At 43.0% G+C, this 24755-nt stretch overlaps 1 protein-coding gene across 4 annotated transcripts in view; it reads right to left on the bottom strand.

Annotated features, from left to right (window-relative positions):
* PTPRG (protein tyrosine phosphatase receptor type G) overlaps positions 1 to 24755 on the bottom strand; it is a 774504-nt gene that overhangs the window by 170115 nt on the left and 579634 nt on the right. For all 4 annotated transcript variants that reach the window (XM_024982945.2, XM_024982946.2, XM_024982944.2 and 1 more), the window contains 1 exon segment: positions 6425 to 6491. In XM_024982945.2, coding sequence (XP_024838713.1) covers positions 6425 to 6491 — 67 coding nt within the window.

Genomic DNA, 24755 nt, shown 5'->3' on the forward strand with positions numbered 1-24755 from the left:
AAAGGCTGCACCATCTGCAGTCCCCACAGTACCTCTCCTGGAGTGTCAACTGTGCTGTGCTCAGGGCTAGTTTTTTTTTTTTTTTTTTTTAATAGTCTATCTGTGGCATTGGCAGTTGACAAGGCAAAGCCTACCCACCTCTTTAGAAGGAATTCAGATTGTTTGATGACTGGAGTCTCTTCCAGGTTAGTGTCGATCATGGACACCTCAGTCCTCGCAGGTGGGATATGGAGAACAGAACAGACGCAGACACAGCAGATCTCACCACTGAATAAAAACCCTTGGCTGGCAGTCACATAGATTTGCAGCATTTATGTTATCACTTCCCTTTCTGCGAGGTGCCTAGATTGAGTCTAGCTATTCATGGACTTTGTCCATAGACCTGGTGAGTGGATGATGCGTATCCCAGAGCAGGGGAGAAGACGAGTAAAAAATACCTTCTAAGTGAGCCCAGTGAACAAACTAGTCAGTTAGGGGAGGCGTTCTGCAAAGGAAGTTTTGATCTTTCATAGACTCAACTTCCACTGTGCTGAGTTTTAACAAGTAAAGCCTGTGGGAGCCTCATTGTGTGACACCACTAGAAAGTCATTCTCGGGTGATAATGTATGTGCGCTTTCACTGATAACTTTCTTAGAAGCGTGCGGGAAGGGAAGACAGAGCGAAGAGCCATCTTGTTCTGCCTAATGTCTGAGGCAATTTCTAACTGTCTTCCTTACGTTTCCTGTGAATGAGGACGATACCTTCCTGCTCATTAAAGTAGTACATTCAGGAAAAAGAAATCACAAAGAGAAACAGACAGTCAAAGCTCAGGACTTCCCTGCTGGTGCAGCCGCTAAGACTCTGCACTCCCAGTGCAGTGTTCAGTCCCTGGTCAGGGAACTAGATCCCACATGCCACAACAAAGGTCCTGCATGTCACAACTAAAGATCCCGCATGCCTCAACCAAGACACGGCACAGCCAAACACGTAAGTAAATAAAAATGAGTGTCAAAAAACATTAAAAAAAAGATGACAGTCAAAGGTCAAACAATCAAACTATCACTACTATCAAATTTCCTTCAAAAAACCCAAATCTTTCTTGGATGATTGACAGGAGGGAATGGTTTGTCTTCCCATGCCCGACAGCATTCTAGACTAGGTGTATGTAGAGTCTGCTGGATTTTCTTTGGGTAGATATTATGAAAAAGAATAGAAAGCAGACAATCTGAAAACGGAAAGAAAAATAATACATCCCTTTTCACTGAAAGATTATACAATGTCTATTTCTTAGCACTGGTCAATTGGGTACAAAATACTTATTAGGGAAATGGTATGTTTTTATACTAAGTCAGGCTTTTATACTAATTCACATACAAGTTTATTTTTGTTAATGGGTTTTGAAAAAATTAGAATTAGACTAAATTCTTTGAAACCAATTATTTCTATCAGGCGTGGCTGCTCACAAGTCCTGGTTCTTACATACAAAAAGCATTGTGAATGACTGACTCGGTGCAGTGAATATGATTCACAATTTCTTTCCTTTCCAGCAGATGCTACTGGTAGTGTAAATAAATTCTCTGATTAGATACAGTTTAGTGCTTCAATCTGTGGCTCAAGAGATAGACAGGATCAGAATCAATGGCAAATCACCTCTCTTCATTCTATTTCTTCACGCCTCTCAAGTTTGTAAAAATCACAATTTACATAGAAAAATGAACCCTTAAGAGAGTGCACGTTCCACTGCCAAGAGATTTCCAGGTATTTCTCCCCAGCATGAGAGAAGCCAGGTTTCAGAGCTCAGGGTCTCAAACATGCCACCTCTATGCTGGTGCTGCTTGAAACCTTAGGCTCCCTTCTCTACCTGGACAATGTTTATGCACTCTTTAGGTCTCAAGGGTCATTTTGTCTGAGATGCCTGCTCTGTAATCCCAAGTCTGAGTAAAGTCTGTAATTACATATTTAACCTTATGTCTCTCCTGACTGTCTATAAACTCAGCTGTGCTCTCTCTCTACGCGTGGCTTCATGGTGTACTTAGATTAGGTGCTTAATAACTGTGCACAAAAGCAGCAAGGAGTGCCTGTAAAAAGCTCTGTGCATGGGAAAAGTGAGAGGCACAAGTCATCAACTTTTTGGCAAGGTGATCAGGAAAACGTCTTTGGAAGGAAAACGTCAATAGCTGGACCAGTCATGGAAGAACCCCTAAGATCTTCCTTCTAGAGACAAGCTGCTGTGAGGAGGCTTGTCAGCCGCTGTGCCTCCAGGGAGACCGGTCGTGTTAGGATGTCTAGTCAGTGACCACATCAGGTAAGGTGGGGTCACTCCTGCACACAGAGGACTCCTCTTATTGGCAGCCTTGTCTCTGGGGTTCTCCGAGGGCCCAGCCGAAACTTCCTTAGAGATGCTTTCAGCCAGTCCTCCTAGCTTCCCTCTCTTTGGAGGTGTCAGACCTGTGTTGGGGTTCTAATGCTCTCCCCACCCACTCCCGCTCCCTCTCCTCTTTATCCTTCCCAGGCAGTCTCTTCCCCTTGAAATCCAATCTTTCATCTGCTTCACAGGGGACATTAGTGACCAAAGGCCAATGGTTGGCTAGGGGAACCAGATTCCTCACTGCCATTTCAGTTGGAGGAATATGTAAGATTCTTCCTATTAGAAAAAAATTCATTTAATGAGAAATTAATATTCTAAGATGAGACTCCCAGAGCTGAGGAAATAAAAGACAATGGTGAACTGGAACAGAAATCCGTATTGATTTCTTCTTTGTACATGTCTCTATCATCGTTCCCAAGCCAGACACTCTGTGAAGGGCATGATTATTTATGTCTCATCACATTAACAGAGCATTCAAATCCCTCATAGGACCTTCAACTCAAAACACTTCTAGTTCAAGAGGAGGTTTTTTTTTTTTTTTTTTTTAAAGCAATCTCAGATGTTTCTTCTCTTTTGGAAGAAAGACAGAAGTGATGGGAGTTATCAAAACGAGAGTCAACCACGGCCCAGGAACAGAGTGCAAAATCAAGTTTCCAAGACATTATCCTACTTCTTTCTCTTCCCAATGAAAGCAAAGCCTAAGCAGCCTTTAGTTCCTCCTCTTCTTTTTCCAATTTTATATTTTGATATTTTTCACCTATTTGCATCTTTACTTGATTCACACTTTTAGCTAACATTCCTGAGGATCTATTAGCTGTTAAATACACATGGGTTCTGCTCCCATGAAGCCTACACTTAAGGAGATAATACAGGGGTAAACGGGCTTCCCTGGTGGCTCAGTGGTAAAGAACCCACCTGCCAAGACAGGAGGTACAAGAGATGATTGCTCGACCTCTGGGTGAAGAAGACGCCCTGGAGGAGGGCATGGCAACCCACTCCAATATTCCTGCCTGGGGGCCTAAGAATCGGACATAACTGAGCGACTGAGCACACTCACACAGGAATAAACACACAACATGATTTCAGATACCTTTAAGAGCTCCAAAGGAAGAAACCTAAGATGAAATGACAAGGAATGATGGGAGTGGGGAGCCGGCGGGGAGTTGGGTAGGATAAAAGAAGAATTATTTGAGGAAGCAAGATCTGAACCAAGACCTGAAATAATTAGAGGAAGACATCTGGGTTCTGAGCTGAACTTATCTGGCAGAGGAAACAGAAACAGCAGATGCAAAGACTAGAAGGGGAGACAGTCTGGGCAGGCTAAGGGGAGAGGGGGTGGCGTTCATCTCCTCCCGGGTCCCTGAGGGCTGGCTTGTGTCTGTCTTCACCAGTGCATCAGTCCAGCAACCAGACTGAGTGGGCGTGCAACACTTCTGTGGAATAAACAAGCGAACTTCCTCACAGGGGCTCAAGAGGCAGCTGTCGAACCAGCTAGGGAGTGGCAAAGCCGAGATCCCCACCAAGGCCAGTCCGGCTCCAAAGCCCACACTCTCACCCCAACCACAAGGCCCTGATGAGGCCTGTGCTGGAACATGGAAGGCATCCTCTCCCAGAATGGCTGGGGCTTCCTCCCAGGCTAGGTCGTTCTGTTCGCAGAAGTGACTTTGCAGTTCCTCACCTCAGCTTGGCACATGTCTGGTGCCCTTTGCGGTATATGTTACTTAACATAATCAGGATAAAAGCCAGACATTAGAAACCTTGATCCGAGTTCCATAACTGGGCATGATGAATAATTCAAGGAAGCCTTAGGGCTATGCCAGCCATATGTGCCCAAACCAAGAGCAGCCTTTGACCAGAAGACTAAAGTTGAACCAAACATACTCACAAATAGGAACGCTCAAGCCTTCCTGTCAAATATCAACGATTAATAAACAGATTTAGGGAAGAATAGATACATGCATATGTATGGCTGAGTCCTTTAGCTGTTCACCTGAAATGATCACAGCATTGTTAATTGGCTATACCCCAATACAAAATAAAAAGTTACAAAGGGGGCATTTCCAGATTTTAAGAGACAAAAGAAACACATTCCCTTGTGTGTTAAAGAAGAAATCTGTCCACCTTTCCAGGGGATAATGACTTCTGAGGTACACTGACATGAATGTTGAGTTCTAAAAATTTAAAAAGAAGAAGAAGAAGAAGAAGAAGTGAACTTCCTTTGCAGCTATTTTTCGCAGGTCTCCTCTGATTTTTCAATTAGGAGGTAGAGTTGAAACCACATCGTGGGCATCCCTGCCAGAACAGGTACCACATCCCTACACATAACAGCCTCTTAGAGGGTAATTGTGCAGAATGAAGAAGGATAACACGATCATGCCAGCATGCAGCGCATGAACCAAATGATCACAATGCAGTGCGTTTGCTGAGATCTGGGGACTTAGGGACTAAAGGAAGCCTACTGCTTCTCTCTAACAGATGGAATCTTCTTCACTGATCATTGTGGAGACAATGACAGATGCCACAGACCCTATTCAAGTGCCACAGCTGATGGAGCACTTCCTCTTAGGCTGAAGAAGAGGTACCTGTTTAAAGATTCTAGAATTCTTTGTGGGGTGATTGTATTATAACACCAAGAAGAGCCAGGGGAAGGAAGGCCTGTCCATCATTCAGTACATTTGAACCCCCCAAACTTATCATCTACACAATGGGCTGGAATTTCAAGAAGCTGTTTCATCAATGGAGATTTCTAGGGCATCCTCTGAGAAAGAGCTCAGAGAACACAGCGTGTTGCCCATGACACCAACATCCTGTGCATTTTTGAAAGTGTTCAGAGTACAACGCAAATCTCCTCCTATATTGCTATCCTCTACCTCCTATACTGCTATCAGCATCACGTCACCAAGGGGCAGACAGCCTAAGAGCTGGCAAAAGTGTTTTGCTCCCTAAGGGAACTGTCCATACCACCTACTTCCCAATTTTGTGTGAGGGGATTTCTTCAGAAATAGAGAAGAAATAGAGAAGCAATGGGAATTTCCTACAGTGAAAAACCTCAATGGGGTGTTTTCAAGTCATCTTACTTTTCTACATTTACTAGGTTACTAGCAGTAAGTAGCAGGTTACTCTTGTTACCTGCTGTACGATTGAACAGGTCTAAGAGCAGAAGAATTAATCCCAAATCCTACTTGCTTTCACTGAAAACTGGTTTTGTTTTCCTGAGAGAAAGGGGGTAAAATGTTTGTTAAGCTCGGCAGAGTTGGCTAATGTGGAAAGATACCCTCCCAGAAAGCTGTGAAGATGTTTTATCACAGCCGTGGAGATGAAGGGGAGATTTATTATGGTTACTAATGCTACTTCTGTCAATGTCTTTGGAATTCTAATTAGATTATTAAAACTTTGCAAATCATTACATTACTTCTCGACTCCACACCTCCCCGTGACAGGGTACTTTTGAAATTAGACGATCCTGATGTCATAGGTAATGATGCATCGCCAATAATAAAGTTGCAGGGAAATTCCTCCAATAAAAAAAGGTTGGGTAAGACAGAACCCATCTATCTTACTTTCTCTCCCAGTTTTATGCTTGAGGATAAGACATGTCTGCTGCACAGAACACGGCCCAGCATTTTCCATTCCAGCAGCTGATGGTACTTGTTCACATGCAGCAAAGTTTAATGACTTGTCAGGGTTACTTAAACTTATTCCCCAAAATCTCAGAGGCAAATCAAGAAATTCATAAATGAAAAGTTACTTGAAAAGGGAATCAATTTAGGATAGCTATGAGGCAGGTGGCAGGTTCAGTGTGTATGAATGGTACCTCTTAAGAGGTTCTGATTTATAACATATGCATTCTGAGTGGTACCTGAAGAGAAACAAATGGCTTACTGTTAACCCAGATCCATTTGCAGGTAATAAATGGGTGTGCTCTTTACCCATCAAATAATGGCTCTCATGCCCTTCACCATCAGGGCATGAGGAATGGGTGTCACGCTCCGTCCTCTGCGAGATAACCCACTCCTTCAGGTGGAGACCTTAGCCCTCCCCACCCCAGCAAAAGGCAAGTGTACACAGCTGCCTTACCGTGATGGACGACGCCCTTCAACCCGTGGATAATAGGATCCAGTGCAGAATTGTCCCTTGGACTGACCTATATGTAAAGGAAACATGATTGGTTAAATCTGTTCTGGCATCAGACACAACAGTCTCAGTTTAATCTTCTAAGGAGAAGGGGGAGGGGGGATGCTATCAAGCAAGCTGCTTGTGTCTCACATACACCATGCCTCTCACCAAACACAGGAGATTTATGACATCATAAAATCAAGTGAGGAAGGCTAAATCAAAAGAGAGAAACTTCTAAGAACATATCAGAACAGGAGAGAAACACTGTTGTCCCAGCAAGATCTTAAAAAGCAAGCAGACTTTCCCCTTGCTTTGTTTTATTAAAAGTAGACCCCAACTGACTAAAAAGTCATTGAAAGTCATCAGAGAGCAATCCATCATTGACCGAATATTTCAATACCTTTTTGTGATTTTTTTTTCTCTTCTTTTTTGAAACTGGATTTGTTCCCTGCCAGCCTTCTCTCCTTTTTAAGGATCCCAGTCCCATGTGCCTTAACTTATGCTCAAAGAGGCATTTCTAAGAGTCACTCAGGCAGGGCAAACATAGAGAGGAAAGGAGCTCAAAGAGATAGTGTCTCTAACCTTGATTCCCCCCTGGAGCTTTCTTTATTTTTTTTTTTCTTTCTTTTTAAAATTTTGGCCGCGTTGCACACTTTGCTGGATATTTCAGCTCCCTGACCAGGGACTGAATGCAGGCCACAGCAGTGGAAGAGCCAATCCTAATCATTAAACCACCAGGGAACACCCCTTCTTCTCCTCCTGGAGTTTTTAATCCCCTCAAATGTCAAGCTTCTTTGATCCTGACTCACATACTTTCCCCTTAACTTCTGATACTGCTCAGTATAACTCTCAATCTTCTCTTTTCCAGAAGATTAAAATTTCACCAGCATGTTATAATTTTGGTTTTTAAGTTCCTTCTTTGAGACACATATTGAAATAGCAACAAATGAAATGATTTTTGCTTCCAAAGAATTCAGCAATGGGTAGCAGGGGAAGCGAGCAGGGCACAGACGCATCAGGACTGGCCATTAACCACATTTAGGATCTTAGGGCATTTGAATCAGAAGGGCCATGATATGATTTTCTCTGCTTTTGTGTACATTGAACTTCTTCCAACCGAGTTTCTCCAAATCCATTATCTATGACCAGTATATCTCCTGAAACTTCTTTTTGTTTCAGGGAAGTTATTTACATTTAAGCCACTTCTAACATAATAAAGTTAAGATACTGATGAACCTTTCAACATGTAGCAAGATCCAACTTGATGTTTCCTGGTTAGTCCAGGGGAATCCAGGGCCATTGTAGGTTAAATTTTAAGGTAACCGAAAAAATGAGTGCACCTCTTCCTCCCTTACAGTTCTCCTTGTCTGGTTGCCAATCCTAGTTTGCTCTCTAATAGGAAGTCATACTTCGCGATGTCTTTCTCTCTTCTGCCTCGGCAGTGGTTCAACTGGAGGCATTTTAACCTATCTCCCCATTCTCGCCCAGGGGACATGTAATCGTGTCTGTAGACACTGTTGGTTGTTATGAGTAAGGGTAGAGGAGGTGGGGCTATGAGCATCAAGGGGGTAGAGGCAGGGCTGCTGCTAAACATCCAGTAACATTCAGAAAAATGCAAGGAATTAACTAGCCCATGATTCCAACCACGCATTAAGTTGAGACAGAAATGCAGAATGGATGCTCTGAGTTAACAGTGATTACATATTAATGTCTGGAGCCCTGAGTTATGACTAAATTCAAACACAGTTGTCACTGTGTATGGGGTTATGTTTATAGACTAATAAAATGAGGTGGAATTTGGTGCTACATCAAAAAGACTACAAGTATTTAAAAAAAAGGGATCACTGTATCAGAGCACAATGGTAGAATTCCGGAAGCTGTCATGAGTGTACTTCCAAAATAGCCTGAGAGGAAGCTCAAACCAGGGGTTTAATACACTGGTTATAGAACAAAACATTCCTGTAAGGCAAAGATCCACAGAACACCACACAATGGAAAAAAAAATCATATTTGCACCACAGCATAGACTAATCAAACATTTTAAAACTTAATCAAAAAGGAAATACAATTCAAGAATGCAAGGTAAGAGAGTCTATCAGTGAATGGCCAAATTTAAGAGTGATAGAATAAAGCAACACTCCAGACAAACACCCCGTATCAAATTGAAGTTAGAGACAAAAACATGGTCCCCCTTCTCCCTTGTCCAGATTCAGGCTGCTGGACATGTTAATGCCAGCCCAACTACTCAAAGTTGTTCTAACGTATGTGGGAAATGGCAAGTGGCCACCAACTCCCGCCTTCCCTGTCACACACACCTTGGAAAGGTGGTTTTCTACTCCTCTCATCGAGAGCGCAGATCAATTTCTCTACTCTTTGAAACTGGGCTTGACCACATTTGCTTTGGCCAAAAAGACATTAGCAGACATGATGCAGACAGAGGCTTATACAGGCACTTGGGTGCAAGGGTTTATACTGTCTTGTTAATCTTTGAAATCTGGAAACCACCAGGTGAGGAACGCCAGACTAGAAACAAGAGAGGACAAGAGACCAGAGGAGCGGACACACGCAGTCTCAGCTGAAGCCATCCTAGACTGAGGCCAAAGAGCAAACAGGAGAGTAAGTCTGTCTAAGACCATCCAGTCTTAGAAGGACCACCTGCAGTCTGCAGAGACCAGCCAAGTTGGCCTTGACCAGAAGCACCAACCAGCTAATCTAGGGAATCAGAAAGTTAACAAGATGATTGTTGTTTTAACTAATTGGGATCATTTACTAAAGAGCAACATTTACCTGAGTTTCATGACTGTGTACAGAGGTGGAAGATGGGAGATAGGCTATGATATCAACCATTTTCTTAATTAATACACTTTGCTTATTTATGGCTTGTCTGGATGGTTTCTCAATGAGATCTCACGTCACAAAACACAACATTTACCATCAACGTGAGCAACTCGTGTGCTTCTACAAAATGGTGTTACCCCTCTTCCACTGTGGCAACATTTAACAGATACTCCGATTATTTTTTTTTTCTATTTTTTGGCCACACCCTGCACAATGTGAGATCTTGGTGCCCTAACCAGGGATGGGCCCTGCACCCTCTGCACTGGAAGCATGGGGTCTTAACCACTGGACCACCAGGAATGTCCCCTGGATACTCTGATTTTTGATCCCAATAATAGGGGTATGTTCTGTATTCAGGGGAACCCTTCAATGCATTCAGCCTTATCAGATGATGTGAAACTTCAAAGAAAGTGTTCTAATCCCCTGTGACTTACATCCACCAACAATGTTGTAGCCCATGAAAAAAGAAAATTACCCGGCACCCTAATCCACCTTCAACTTCTGGTTGCTTCTGACTCCTCTCTGTGTTTGATTACTCAAGAATGGTCTCATTTAGGCTCAAGAGCCTTACCCTAGATTCTAAGCAATTCTGAAAATGAAAAGCCTTCTACAATGTCCATTTACACAGCCTCTATTGCTGGTTTATATGGTTGAGGTTTAGAAGACGGATCAGAAAAGGGAGAAAAATGAAGATTAACTGGCTGGTCAAAGTAACTTACTAATAATACGGAACCTACTTTCCAGTTCATGTCTTGGATTTAAAAATCAGGATTAGAATCCTGCTGCTGCTGCTGCTAAGTCACCTCAGTCGTGTCCGACTCTGTGCGACCCCACAGACAGCAGCCCACCAGGCTCCCCCGTCCCCGGGATTCTCCTGGCAAGAACACTGGAGTGGGTTGCCATTTCCTTCTCCAATGCATGAAAGTGAAACTTGAAAGTAAAGTCGCTCAGTCGTGTCTGACTCTTAGCGACCCCATGGACTGCAGCCCAACAGGCTCCTCTGTCCATGGGATTTTCCAGGCAAGAGTATTGGAGTGGGGTGCCATTGCCTTCTCCAGGATTAGAATCCTAAGCATATTAATAAGTGGGTTTGTTCCAGAAGGCATAAGCCTAACTGAAATAATCCCATCCACTCACTGCTTCAAGCAATGTGTCACTTTAAAAAAATTCAGAGACATTAGCTAAGCAATTTGGGCACCTCTGAAATATGCCTACAGAGAAGGTGTACAAGGTGACTTTTAATCTCTGCCCAGGATAGAGGAGGCCAAGAGATGGGGGAAGATGGAAATCTTAGAGCTTCAGTGCCTTCATCTGTGACATGGGGATACAATCTCATGGCTTTTTAATGATAAATTAAATTTTTTTTTCAATTTTATTTATTTATTTGGTTGCACCAGGGCTTAGCTGTGGCGGGCAGGAGCTTTCACTTGTGACATGTAGGATCTAGTTTCTTGACCAGGGATCGAACCAGACCTCCTGATTAGGAGCTCAGAGTCTTAGCCACCAGATCACCAGGGAAATTCCCAATCTCATCAAGTTATGAGAATGCAATGTATGAAGCTTGGGGTCTAATGCTGAGTCCAAATGCAACACTTCACATGGGCTGCATAGGACTAGATAACAACCTGACCCAAACACTCAAATGTAAATGAATGTCAAACACCAGCCATCTTATCCCTGAGACTTCTTAATGCACTTGGCTGTAGAAGCAATAATACTTCTTTGAGTTCAATTTTCAAAAGATGCAAATTTATTTGACATCCACTCCATTTTGTAATATGCTGCTCCTGCTAAAACCACATGAGGCGTGTTCCTGGCTTTTGAAATTTGCTTCCTTCCACTTTAGAGTCAAAGAAGTTATGCAGTAATATGGAGAAGGCAGCAATTGCACAAACGAGCCTAGAATGGACAAGGAGAAATAGACACCGCTTTCCCGGAGAGCAGTCCTTTCCTGCTTTCATTGCAAAATGTAGCTTTAGGCACTTCCAATTCAGAGCAGCTTTCATGGCATTAGTCATCTTCAAAAGGATAGCATGCTGACGCAACAGAGGGCTCTGAATTTAAAGCTTTTAAGTTGTCTTTGGATATAATCAGAAGACATAGGGATATCAGCAATACAGGAAACCATGACATGTAGGTTTGGGCAAAAGGGCAAATTTATATAAACATGGATGATGCCTAAACTTCATAAAATTTTCTTTCTAAATTATAGCTGTGATTCAGCCAGCTGTCAATTAAGTAATCAAGTTATCGATAATCTCCAGAGATGTCTCTCTATAATCTAGGCTCTATAGGCAGACATCCATTTATTCCTGCTGGAAGCAGAATGACATGGAAGCAGAGAGGCCCTGCCAGACTGTGTGTGTCTGCATTCGGAGATGAGCTGCCATTTACTTTTTCCATCCACTGTGCCATGGGGCCCTTGACTTGGATCCTAATAATCTTCAATCTATCAAGTCCTGGCCATCTGCTGAATAGGATGGCCAAGACAACCTAGTTGCCTTGAATCCGACATCGCCAGCTGCTCCGTTAGTCCTATAAACGTCATATCCAGCCAATGCCCTCATGTGGGAAAAAGGATTTATGCCTGCTGAGGGCGAATGGCTACATCATTAACCACGGCTATGGGGGAAAGTGACAAACAGCAGGACCAGAGGCTCTGCACATCCTGAATTGCAGCAATGATGATCCATCCACAGTGATGGTTAGCAGGTAACTGTGAACTCAGAAGCTAAAGTGTTTATCAAGAAAAGGGCAGGCATTTCTTAGGAGATCTGATTTCATATCTGATTCTTCTCTTCACCCACAGGTATCACTTAAAGAGCCACACAGCAAGGATGCTGCAGCTTCTTCCATTCTGACTCCAGCACCTTGGGTACCACTCACCAGGGTTTAGTTAAAGTTGCTCTCAAGACGTTCCTGACAAAAACCATTCATAACTTGGCTATTTTTACAAAACTGCATTCCAAGTTAAGCCTCAGAGACAGAGCACTGACCACATTCCTTTATTAATAAACAGTAGTGTCCAACTCTTTTGCAACCCCATGGACTGCAGCCCACCCAGCTCCTCTGTCCATGGGATAATCCAGGGAAGAATACTAGAGTGGGTTGGTGTTCCTTTTTCCAGGGGATCTTACCGACCCAGGGATCGAACCCGGGTCTCTGACATTGCAGGCAGGTTCTTGACCACCTGAGCCAACATAGAAGCCATTAATAAATTAAATGCTTGTCAATAATCTCAGAATCTATCTACATTCAAGAAGATAAGAGCATCAAACTACTGACTCTGTTGAAACAATGCTGATCTATATTGAACTATATTGATCTATTAACACTGATCTATGTTGAAAATATCATTGTTTTCTTGACTCTCCTTTTTAATACTCACAAATATGACTCTTCTTGTATACCCTATACTCTCAGTTTCTAAGGTAGAAATTTCTTTTTCCCTTTTGACATCACAATAACAGAAATATGCTCTCTGATTCTCTCTGGACTGTCACTGATGCAGTGGGATTGCAAAAAGTGGAATCAGAGGTATTCAAGTCCATTTAGCACCCACACTGCCACAGAACAAAGTCAAGGAGAAAACAGAGACACAACCCAGAAGGAGTCATGGCTGATGAAAAAGAGTTCTGAAAGGCTGCAGGACTTCTGAAATGAATGATTTTAGTCTCTTGATAAGTAGTGGCAAGTAACCAAGTATGAATTCCTGAGCAGGAGGCTTGGATTAACTTCAAATCAAAAATTTCCAGAATCACAGTTAAGCATAATCTAATAGATATGCAAAAACATCACAGAGGTGTCTCACTAGAGAAGGAAGAGTTCCTGTCAGAGGGAAAGGTCACGGCCCCGTATCATCATCTATTTTCCAGCACTTGACAGGACACACTCCTGGGACTGGTTTCCATCAGCAGATGAGAAAATTCCTAACTCCTCAGCCACGGGAAGGGATTAATGTGAGAAAGCAACACAATCATAAATGCTAATAAAATTCACCCTCCTCACTTCCAGTGGCCCTTGAGCACGGACACGGGCTTACTTCCTGTTAATTCATAATATTCATAGAGACTAGTCAATTCACAAGTTATTCATCTCCAGAGAATTGAGATGCATGGCCAGAGAAGGCTACAGATGAAATAAATTTAAAGCTCTTGGTCTGCTTAAACTGACCACTCTCTATCCCTCTGCTCCCACCTCCCCAGCTCACCAGAGGGTGTACCACTTAATTGTCAGACTTGGCTTGGAGGAGTCTATTACTGGAAAAGCCAACCCGGCAGGGTGACAGGGAGGCCCAGGAGTGATGCAGATCTTGCCAGCAGCAAGCATGCATACTGTCAATATAGGCAATTTCTCATTTTCATGAGAATCAAACTGCCCTGGGCTCGGTCTACAGTGCCATCTCCTCTAGCTGTAGACTCACTCAACTCTCAGTTTCAAAGCCAAAGCAGAAGAAAGCAAGGGAGTGGGCAGATGAGGGCACCTGGCAAATGGGACTTCCACAGGGGCCCACGTGGTGATTTTTGTCCTTCTTCATCTTTTTAATGCATTGCATTTCAGAGCCAAGAAGATAGTGGGGAGCCCACCTGTCCTACCCTTTGCCAGTCTTCTCAGTGTAAAGGCTGCTGTTGTACTGGGAAGAAGCAAGAGAGAAATTCCAATCCAGCAAAGAATGACCCAGAGTCTTAAGCTACTGTTTCACATAGATGTTCTCATGACCTTTGAAATTAAAAAAAAAAGAGAGAGAGAAGCCTGGGGCAAGAGAAGCTTATTTCAGGTTCAGTGCCTTGCCAGCGAGTTGCTCTTGATTTGGTATTGCAATGCTGGATAATGTTGACTTTCTCTTGTTCATAATCCTGCCATGCACTGAAAAGCTCCGACAATATCAGAGGCTTGCGGAAGAAAGCAGAGTGGTTTCCACATGTAGCGAGTGACTTCAACTAAAGCATATTAAATGTGAACTCTCACCCTTGCTTTTCCATTCCCTTGAAGCAAAAAGCTGCTCAGGGCTGTCCACTTACAAAAGGCTCAGAATCCGGGAAGCAGGATGTGGAGACTGTTTTAAATCCCCACCACATACGCAGCAAGAAAAACTTAGGGAGACAAAGCATATGATCCTTCCCTTGAAGAGATTCCTCCTTAGGAGTAGGTCAGGTCATCATTTTGGATAAACTTTAAGTCCAGTAACCAAAGATCCAAATGGCATTATGAAGGATGGGGAAGACTGTATAAATATCACATAGGTATCATATATAAATTATTAAAACAAACCTTGCCCATCTTATTGTTACATATGTGATGGCAGGGCGGGGGGCGGAGTGGGGGAAATGATAAGCTCTCTTTAGCTCAAATCCTAAGAACCCAGCTCTTATGCTCATTCACTCAACACACACGCACTGAGTGCCTGCTGTATGCTGTGACAGGCTGACTCTCAACGAATCTCCCAATGGTCCCCACTCCAGGTATTCAGACCCTACAGGTCTCCGCTCTCTGAAGCTGGGCTGATCTAGTGGCCTACAGGAAGTCCCCTATATACAAGCTAGTTCTGTTTCGAGAGAGTGTTTTCAAATCCAATTGTTCCTAAGTCCAATAAAGTTAGCCTAGGTACCCAACTACCACCATCAGCCATATAGTACCGAACTGTATTAGGTTTATAATACTTTATAAACACACACAAAAAAGAAAATATTTTTAATCTTACAGTTGTAATTGTTGTTTAGTGACTAAGTCATGTCTGACTCTTTGTGACCCCATGGATAGTCTCCTATCAGGCCCTCTCAGGATCCTCTATCCATGAGATTCTTCAGGTAAGAATAGAAGAGTAGGTTGCCATTTCCTTCTCCAGGGGATCTTCCCAACCCAGGGATCGAACCTGCATCTCCTATATTAGCAGGCAGATTCTTTACCACTGAACCATTGGAGAAGCCTCAATCTTACAGTACTATACCTTGAAAATTACAACAGTACCATATGACAGCTGGCATACAGTGGCATGCTTGCATCTTTGAACATTGTAGGGATCTTACTGTATTTTTACAGTAGAAAGAGGCAAAAGCAAAGGGAAGTCACTTCTATGATTAGGCAACAAGGGATTCTAATCTCCATCTTGCTAGCAGACTCTCACCAGTCCCTACTCAGCTGTGACAAACACAGCCATGCTAGAGGGGCAGGTGTGGCAAGCAACGGCAGGAAACCGAGGTCCTCAGGAAAATAGCCTGGAAGAACTGAATTCTGCCAACAACCCAAGTGAGAGTGGAATGGATCCTTCCCCAGCTGAACTTTCAGATGAGACACCTGCCCGGCTGACACCCTGATTGCAGGCTTCTGAGAAACCACGAAGCAGAAGGCTCACAGAAACTGTGAGATGGCAAGTGTGTGTTGGTTTAGCCTCTAAGCTAGTAATTTGTGATACAGCAGTAGATACGCACATGTCAAGAACAGGGCACTGGGATATGATCCTGGACAAAGCATGGCACTTATCCTTTCAGAGCAGAGAGTCTAGCTCAAACTGACATAGATGGGGTGAGCACCCAGGATTCCTTAAAGAATCCACACTTCGCCACTGTCCTCCCTCTGCATCAACTATTAAAAGGCAGCTCCCACCCTTCTGAGTAAACCCTTATCCCTTTTAGACCTAAGCTGCTATGTTGTATCACAGCTCGAGAGTTTAAGGGGAAGCAATAGGTTTAGAATCTAAGTTCTAACCAGGAAAATGTGGTAAAAAAAATATTAATCAGCAATTCTTAAACAGTGTCAATAGTCATTGATAACGCATTGTGAGTGAACAGTTTTCAGTAGCTCTTTTGTTTAAACAAACATAGAAAACCAATCAGTGGCGGCACAAAACCGAATGCCTCTTTGATGAAACCTGCTCCTGGGCAAGGTGCACAGCGAAACGCATGGGCGTGAGCAGCTGCTGCTTCTGAGTCATGGCAAGCAAGCCAAGTGCAAACTAATTACACATCCCGATGCTTTTTTTTCTCTTTTTCTCTTGGAGGGGGTATTTCTACCTTGTGCTGTGTTTGGAGCACTGAATGACTGCTCCTACAGTGTAGTCTCTGAAGATTAAGTACCAATCCACTCTCCAAGCAATGCTTCACACGGCATTTCCTATTCCAAACCACACGCCCACAGGGGGGCTTCGGGGCCTGTCACGCTAAGGCGCCTGTCCCTCGTCACGGCCCTCTACAATCAACCCCTGAACTGTTCTAAACATCCCACTTCGGCCACCAATTAACTGATGAAAACTGTTTTCAGCAGACGCATTAAAGCCTTCGCTAAACGACATTTTGGTGGGGGGTACAAAAAGATGATTTAAGCGGACAAACGTCTTCAAATCCATAAATTAAAGAAGTCCCCTCTAAGTAAGTGATACCGCTCAACAAAGCCAGCCCCATCTCAAGGAGGACACAGATGAAGAGTAACTGAACAGTTCGGGCTTTGTATTTAAAATGCACCTGAGCTCAGCAGAGGATAAAATTAAACTGCAACAAGAAAAGACAAAAATCTTTCCCAGCAGGCCTTGATTGATAGAATGTGCCATTTGTAGCAGAACACAAGGGAAAACCAGAAAGTTTGTTTGCAGCAATCATTGCCTCACTGGGCCAACTTTCTTTCCTTTGAGAAAATAATATGACTTCCTCACAGAGCATGTAGTCTACTTATTTAAGCAACAGAACTTCAGGATTTTTGAATTCCTCCAGCATCTCAGTTGAAAAAAATGGCCCCAGTGGGCTAAGTGCAGGTAAAATTTAACCAGGATGAAGCTTATTTTATACAAACAGCTGTTGACAATAGCCTGAGAATAAGTCACTCCTTAAAAACATGCAAATAGGTCTCCTGTAGTTGAATGTCATGAACTTGCCCGAAACAGCAACTTGGGTTTCTAAGACTAGTGCTATGTCTAAGCACAGAGTTTCAGAAACTAGGTTGGTGGACCCAGGATTGAAACTTAACTCTTCCACTTAATAGCCATATGCTCATGGTGCTGGTGATGGTGGTTTAGTTGCTAAGTCATCCAACTCTTGCGACCCCATGGACTGTAGCCTGGCAGGCTCTTTATGGGATTCTCCAGGCAAGAACACTGGAGCAGATCGCCATTTCCTTCTCCAGGGGATCATTCCAACCCAGGAATTGAGGCCGTGTCTCCTGCATTGTAAGCAGACTCTTTACCAACTGAACTAAGTGCTTAGTTGCTCAATGGGACGAATGCTCGTGGGAAAGGTAATTATAATCTCACTGTGCCTCAGTTTCCTCAGGAGTAAAATAAGACTATTCCCCCATACCCTCAGAGTGTGCTTAAGGGAATTAAATTAATGTTTAGCACAATGACTAATATATCCAAGATTCTTTACAAAAGTAGATATAGCCTCACTTTCCCCCAAAGAGGTACCATGACCAGGCACACAAAAACATACACAAAGATACAAATATGACTCTACTTTGGGTTACAGACAGACCAACAGTTTGGGCAATTCCAAGCTAAATTCCCTTCTCCAGGGTATCTTCCCAACCCAGGGATTGAACCCAGGTCTCTTGCACTGCAGGCAGATTCTTCACCATCTGAGCCACCAGGGAAGCCCAAGAATACTGGAGTGGGTAGCTATCCCTCCTCCAGTGGATCTTCCCAACCCAGGAATTGAACCGGAGTCTCCTGCATTGCAGGCAGATTCTTTACCAGCTGAGCTACCAAGGAAGCTGCAGCCATGAAATTAAAAGACACTTGTTCCTTGGAAGAAAAGCTATGACCAACCTAGACAGCATATTAAAAAGCAGGGACATTACTTTGCCAACAATAGTTTGTGTAGATAAAGCTATGGTTTTTCCAGTAGTTATGTATGGATGTGAGAGTTGGACTATAAAGAAAGCTGAGTGTCAAAGAATTGATGCTTTTGAACTGTGGTGTTGGAGAAGACTCCTGAGAGTCCCTTGGACTGCAAGGAGATCCAACCAGTCCATCCTAAAGGAAATTAGTCCTGGACTAATTCATTGGAAGAACTGATCCTGAGGCTCCAATACTTTGGCAACCTGATGTGAAGAATGGACTCCCTGGAAAATACCCCAATGCTGGGAAACATTGAAGGTAGGAGGAGAAGGGGATGGCAGAGGATGAGATGGTTGGATGGTATTACCTACTCAATAGACATGAGTTCGGAGTAAGCTCTGGGAGTTGGGGATGGACAGGGAAGCCTGGCATGAGGCGCTATCCCACGTTGAAGGTCAGGAAGGGTGGTGGTGAGGAGATACCCCTCGTCAAGGTAAGGAGCAGCGGCTGCGCTTTGCTGGAGCAGCCGTGAAGAGATATCCCACGACCAAGGTAAGAGAAACCCAAGTAAGATGGTAGGTATTGCAAGAGGGCATCAGAGGGCAGACACACTGAAACCATACTCACAGAAAACTAGTCAATATAATTACACTAGGACCACAGCCTTGTCTAAGTCAACGAAACTAAGCCATGCCCGTAGGGCAACCTAAGACTGGCGGGTCATGGTGGAGAGATCTGACAGAATGTGGTCCACCGGAGAAGGGAATGGCAAACCACTTCAGTATTCTTGCCTTGAGAACCCCATGATCAGTATGAAAAGGCAAAATGATAGGATATTGAAAGAGGAACTCCCCAGGTCAGTAGGGCCCCAATATGCTACTGAAGATCAGTGGAGAAATAACTCCAGAAAGAATGAAGGGATGGAGCCAAAGCAAAAACAATACCCAGCTGTGGATGTGACTGGTGATAGAAGCAAGGTCCGATGCTGTAAAGAGCAATATTGTATAGGAACCTGGAATGTCAGGTCCATGAATCTAGGCAAATTGGAAGTGGTCTAACAAGAGATGGCAAGAGTAAATGTAGACATTCTAGGAATCAGCAAACTGAAATGGACTGGAATGGGTGAATTTAACTCAGATGACCATTATATCTACTACGGCGGGCAGGAATCCCTCAGAAGAAATGGAGTAGCCATCATGGTCAACAAAAGAGTTCAAAACGCAGCACTTGGATGCAATCTCAAAAACGACACAATGATCTCTGGGGCAAACCATTCAATATCACAGTAATCCAAGTCTATGCCCCAACCAGTAACGCTGAAGAAGCTGAAGTTGAACGCAGCACTTGGATGCAATCTTAAAAATGACAGAATGATCTCTGGGGCAAACCATTCAATATCACAGTAATCCAAGTCTATGCCCCAACCAGTAACGCTGAAGAAGCTGAAGTTGAACAGTTCTATGAAGACCTACAAGACCTTTTAAAACTAACACCCAAAAAAGATGTCCTTTTCATTGTAGGGGACTGGAATGCAAAAGTAGGAAGTCAAGAAACACCTGGAGTAACAAGCAAATTTGGCCTTGGAATACGGAATGAAGCAGGACAAAGACTAATAGGGTTTTGCCAAGAAAATGCACTGGTCATAGCAAACACCCTCTTCCAACAATACAAGAGAAGACTCTATACATGGACATCACCAGATGGTCAACACCGAAATCAGATTGATTATATTCTTTGCAGCCAAAGATGGAGAAGCTCTATACATTCAACCAAAACAAGACCAGGAGGTGACTGTGGCTCAGATCATGAACTCCTTATTGCCAAATTTAGACTTAAATTGAAGAAAGTAGGGAAAAACCACTAGACCATTCAGGTATGACCTAAATCAAATCCCTTATGATTATACAGTGGAAGTGAGAAATAGATTTAAGGGCCTAGATCTGATAGATAGAGTGCCTGATGATCTATGGAATGAAGTTTGTGACATTGTACAGGAGACAGGGATGAAGACCATCCCCATGGAAAAGAAATGCACAAAAGCAAAATGGCTGTCTGGGGAGGCCTTACAAATAGCTGTGAAAAGAAAAGAAGTGAAAAGCAAAGGAGAAAAGGAAAGATATAAGCATCTGAATGCAGAGTTCCAGAGAATAACAAGGAGAGATAAGAAGGCTTTCCTCAGCAATCAATGCAAAGAAATAGAGGAAAACAACAGAATGGGAAAGACTAGAGATCTCTTCAAGAAAATTAGAGACTCCAAGGGGACATTTCATGCAAAGATGGGCTCAATAAAGCACAGAAATGATATGGACCTAACAGAAGCAGAAGATATTAAGAAGAGGGTGGCAAGAATACGCAGAAGAACTGTACAAAAAAGATCTTCATGACTGAGATAATCACGATGGTGTGATCACTCACCTAGAGCCAGACATCCTGGAATGTGAAGTCAAGTGGGCCTTAGAAAGCATCACTACGAACAAAGCTAGTGGAAGTGATGGAATTCCAGTTGAACTATTTCAAATCCTGAAAGATGATGCTGTGAAAGTGCTGCACTCAATATGCCAGCAACTTTTGAAAACTCAGCAGTGGCCACAGGACTGGAAAAGGTCAGTTTTCATTCCAATCCCAAAGAAAGGCAATGTCAAAGAATACTCAAACTACCGCACAATTGCACTCATCTCACATGCTAGTAAAGTAATGTTCAAAATTCTCCAAGCCAGGCTTCAGCAATACGTGAACCATGAACTTCCAGACATTCAAATTGGTGTTAGAAAAGGCAGAGGAACCAGAGATCAAATTGCCAACATCCACTGGATCATGGAAAAAGCAAGAGAGTTCCAGAAAAACATCTATTTCTGCCTTCTTGGCTATGCCAAAGCCTTTGACTGTGTGGATCACAATGAACTGTGGGAAATTCTGAAAGAGATGGGAATACCAGACCATCTGACCTGCCTCTTGAGAAACCTGTATGCAGGTCAGGAAGCAACAGTTAGAACTGGACATGGAACAACAAACTGGTTCCAAATAGGAAAAGGAGTACGTCAAGGCTGTATATTGTCACCCTGCTTATTTAACTTATATGCAGAGTACATCATGAGAAACGCTGGACTGGAAGAAACACAAGCTGGAATCAAGATTGCTGGGAGAAATATCAATAACTTCAGATATGCAGATGACACCACCCTTATGGCAGAAAGTGAAGAGGAACTAAAGAGCCTCTTGATGAAAGTGAAAGTGGAGAATGAAAAAGTTGGCTTAAAGCTCAACATTCAGAAAACGAAGATCATGGCATCCGGTCCCATCACTTCATGGCAAATAGATGGGGAAACAGTGGAAACAGTGTCAGACTTTATTTTTTTGGGCTCCGAAATCACTGCAGATAGTGACTGCAGCCATGAGATTAAAAGACGCTTACTCCTTGAAAGGAAAGTTATGACCAACCTAGATAGAATATTCAAAAGCAGAGACATTACTTTGCCAACAAAGATTCGTCTAGTCTAGGCTATGGTTTTTCCTGTGGTCATGTATGGATGTGAGAGTTGGACTGTGAAGAAGGCTGAGCACCGAAGAATTGATGCTTTTGAACTGTGGTGTTGGAGAAGACTCTTGAGAGTCCCTTGGACTGCAAGGAGATCCAACCAGTCCATTCTGAAGGAGATCAGCCCTGGGATTTCTTTGGAAGGAATGATGCTAAGGCTGAAACTCCAGTATTTTGGCCACCTCATGTGAAGAGTCGACTCATTGGAAAAGACTCTGATGCTGGGAGGGATTGGGGGCAGGAGGAGAAAGGGATGACAGAGGATGAGATGGCTGGATGGCATCACTGACTCAATGGACGTGAGTCTGAGTGAACTCTGGGAGTTGGTGATGGACAGGGAGGCCTGGTATGCTGCGATTCATGGAGTCGCAAAGAGTCGGACAGGACTAAGCAACTGAACTGAACTGAGCAACTGAACTGAACTGAAGGTAAATTCAGTCGATCATGACCCTTTCACCTTCATGTCAAAATTCCATTGCAATAAAATGGTATCTTTCAACCCTGTAGACTAATTGCCAAAACTGGGAATTATTTTGACCCCTCCCTTTCTTTCCATACCTATTATGATGCTTATCTCCTAAACATGTCTTCAGCTGGTCCACCTTCCTCCAGCTCCTCCATTCTCACTCTATCCAGGCCACTGCTACCCTGAACCTAAACAAGCACTGACTGATTTCCCTGGTTTCTTCACTGCACCCTCCAGGCAGCCCTTCTCTGTACAGCAATTATACCAAGGGTTGTCCCCTGGCAGCCTACTGCTATCACTTCTAATCAGTTCTTCAGAGAAGAACAGGATCAGACAACAAAAGCTGTTCTGATTGAGCTGAGCTGCGGTCTGGGCTTCTGGTATTTAAAAGCTCTCTAGGTGATTCACTAGACTCAGAGAGTCACTGAGTTAGAATTATCTATTACTTATTATTATTTTTAGTTTGTCTTGTACGATCTGAGTTCTCCGAACAGAGACTGACCCTGTGCCCTCTGCAGTCGAAACATGGAGGTCTAACCACTGGACTGCCAGGGAATTTCCTGAATTATCTTTTAAAAAGTAAATCCAATGACAACACAGCCTTGCTTGGAAGTTCACCAGGATCTGGGTCAAGGCCACCTATAGAGTCTTCCTGTAAAGTCTTAATTCTTATTCCCATGGTGCACTGCAGTCCAGCCTCATTGGCCTCCCTCCTCTTCTTCAAATACCCTGAATATTTCACTGCCTCCAGGCCTTTGTCCCACTGATCTTTGGCTGAGAATGTTCCTCATTCAGCTCTATGCAGGACAGTTCTCACTTTTCAGACCTTGGTTAAGTCTGATTTTATCAAGAAACCTTCCCAGAGTGCCCATCCAAACTGGCCCATCCTATATATGTTAACCATCACTCTGCTTAGCTCCCTGCAAGCACTGGTCTCTCAATACCTGAAGGTCAAGGTATAGCCCAGGTGGTCAGTGCATCAGAGCCAACCTAGGATGAAGGGTCCAAGAAATTCAAGCAGGTCAGAGGTCCTCATCCCCTCCACGTGTCACCAAGGTATCACCTATAACTCCTGCTGTCTCATAGCACTTACTCTACTTTACTTTAATGACCTATTTAAACACCTATTTTCTAACTGTTCTCCCGACTGTCTGCCTGAAGGCAGGGCTCATACTTTCAGTGACAGATTGAGATTATAATGGAATAACCACAGTTCAGGCATGCAAAAGTGGAACGGGGCTGTCATTGAGAATCTGGTCTCAGACACATCACTACACCACTATGAACTTAAACTTTCTCTGAACTGTGTCAGACCAATGGACACCACCAGGCCTATTCAGAACACCTGGCAGCTGCAACCTGCTGGTCTCAAGGTCTCTCCTTTTAACTATGAACCATTTCAGACCCCAGCCAACCCTTGCTTAACAAGCATCCTGACTTCTTGCCAGCTCCAGTTATAATTCTTGATTAACAACTCATGTAACTAACTATAACCTTATGATGTTTTTTGCCTTTAAAAGCCTCATTTTCTAGCCCAATGGAACACAAGTCAAGTGTTCCATAAATCTGTGTCTCTCAGGCTACAGTCCCAGCAAACCCCAAATAAATCCCTTTCTACTTCAATCTGGTTTCTGTTTCTGAAAATTTGGTTAATGTGTTCTTTGATTTGATTTTCTATTATCAACTTCATTTTGGTGCCTGCATAGAATAGGCACTAAAAATGTCGGTTTTATGAAAAACAAAATAGGTAGTAGCTATTGAAGAGGTTTAGGAGGGGAAAGAAAAAAGGGAGAAAGAGTTTAAAGGACACTTTAGCCAGGGTATCTAGAGAGCTGAGAGAACTCCGGGATTTCTGATTCAAGTCCTGGTTGTATGTTGGCTGTGTGACCTGAGGTTAAGTGACTTAATCAGATGTTTCACTGAGATGGGCTTTCGTTTTATTTTCTTTGAAGGAGGTTTTGAAAGCTAAAATCAAAAAAACAAAATTCAATAGCAATGATAATAGGAGGAAGAGGAGAATTAGTAAAGGACAGCTAAAGAAAGTTTCCCACTTTCGTTTTTAACAGATTGCAATTTACTCCTAATTAAACATGGTCTTCAGAGTTATGTTGCTTTGGTTCAAATCAAGGGGCCATCACTGATGAGATGTGACAGGGGTCAGCAAACTCCAACTGATCAGCAAAATACAGCCATTGAGACACTCCCACCATTTATGTTTGTAAATAAAGTTTTATTGTAACACAACCCTGCCCATCGGTTTACCTACTGCCCATGGGTGCTTTTGCAGTATAAGACACCAAGGAGCAGTTGGCACAATACTTCATGACCTGAAAAGCCAAAAATATTTACTATCTAGCCCTTTATAGAAAGTTAAAGAAGCCCAGCTTTACACAAATAAATTACTTAACTTCCCTTAAGCATCAGTTTCCTGGATCTATGAAATGGAGTTACTAACAGTATTTTCTTTTTTCTTTTTCTAACAGTATTTTCTTAACAGAGCTATTGAGACAGTCAAATGAGATAATCCACATAAAATACTTCACAAAGTGTCAAGCATATATGAACTAAATAAATTCTGAATAAATAAGCAATAAACTTCATCCCTTCAACCATCTAACTATTACTCATTCATTAATTCACTCAGTAACTCATATATTCTACAAATATTTACTAAGAATCTGATAAGTGG

Source organism: Bos taurus, chromosome 22, assembly GCF_002263795.3.
Source record: "Bos taurus isolate L1 Dominette 01449 registration number 42190680 breed Hereford chromosome 22, ARS-UCD2.0, whole genome shotgun sequence".
Lineage (NCBI taxonomy): Eukaryota > Metazoa > Chordata > Mammalia > Artiodactyla > Bovidae > Bos > Bos taurus.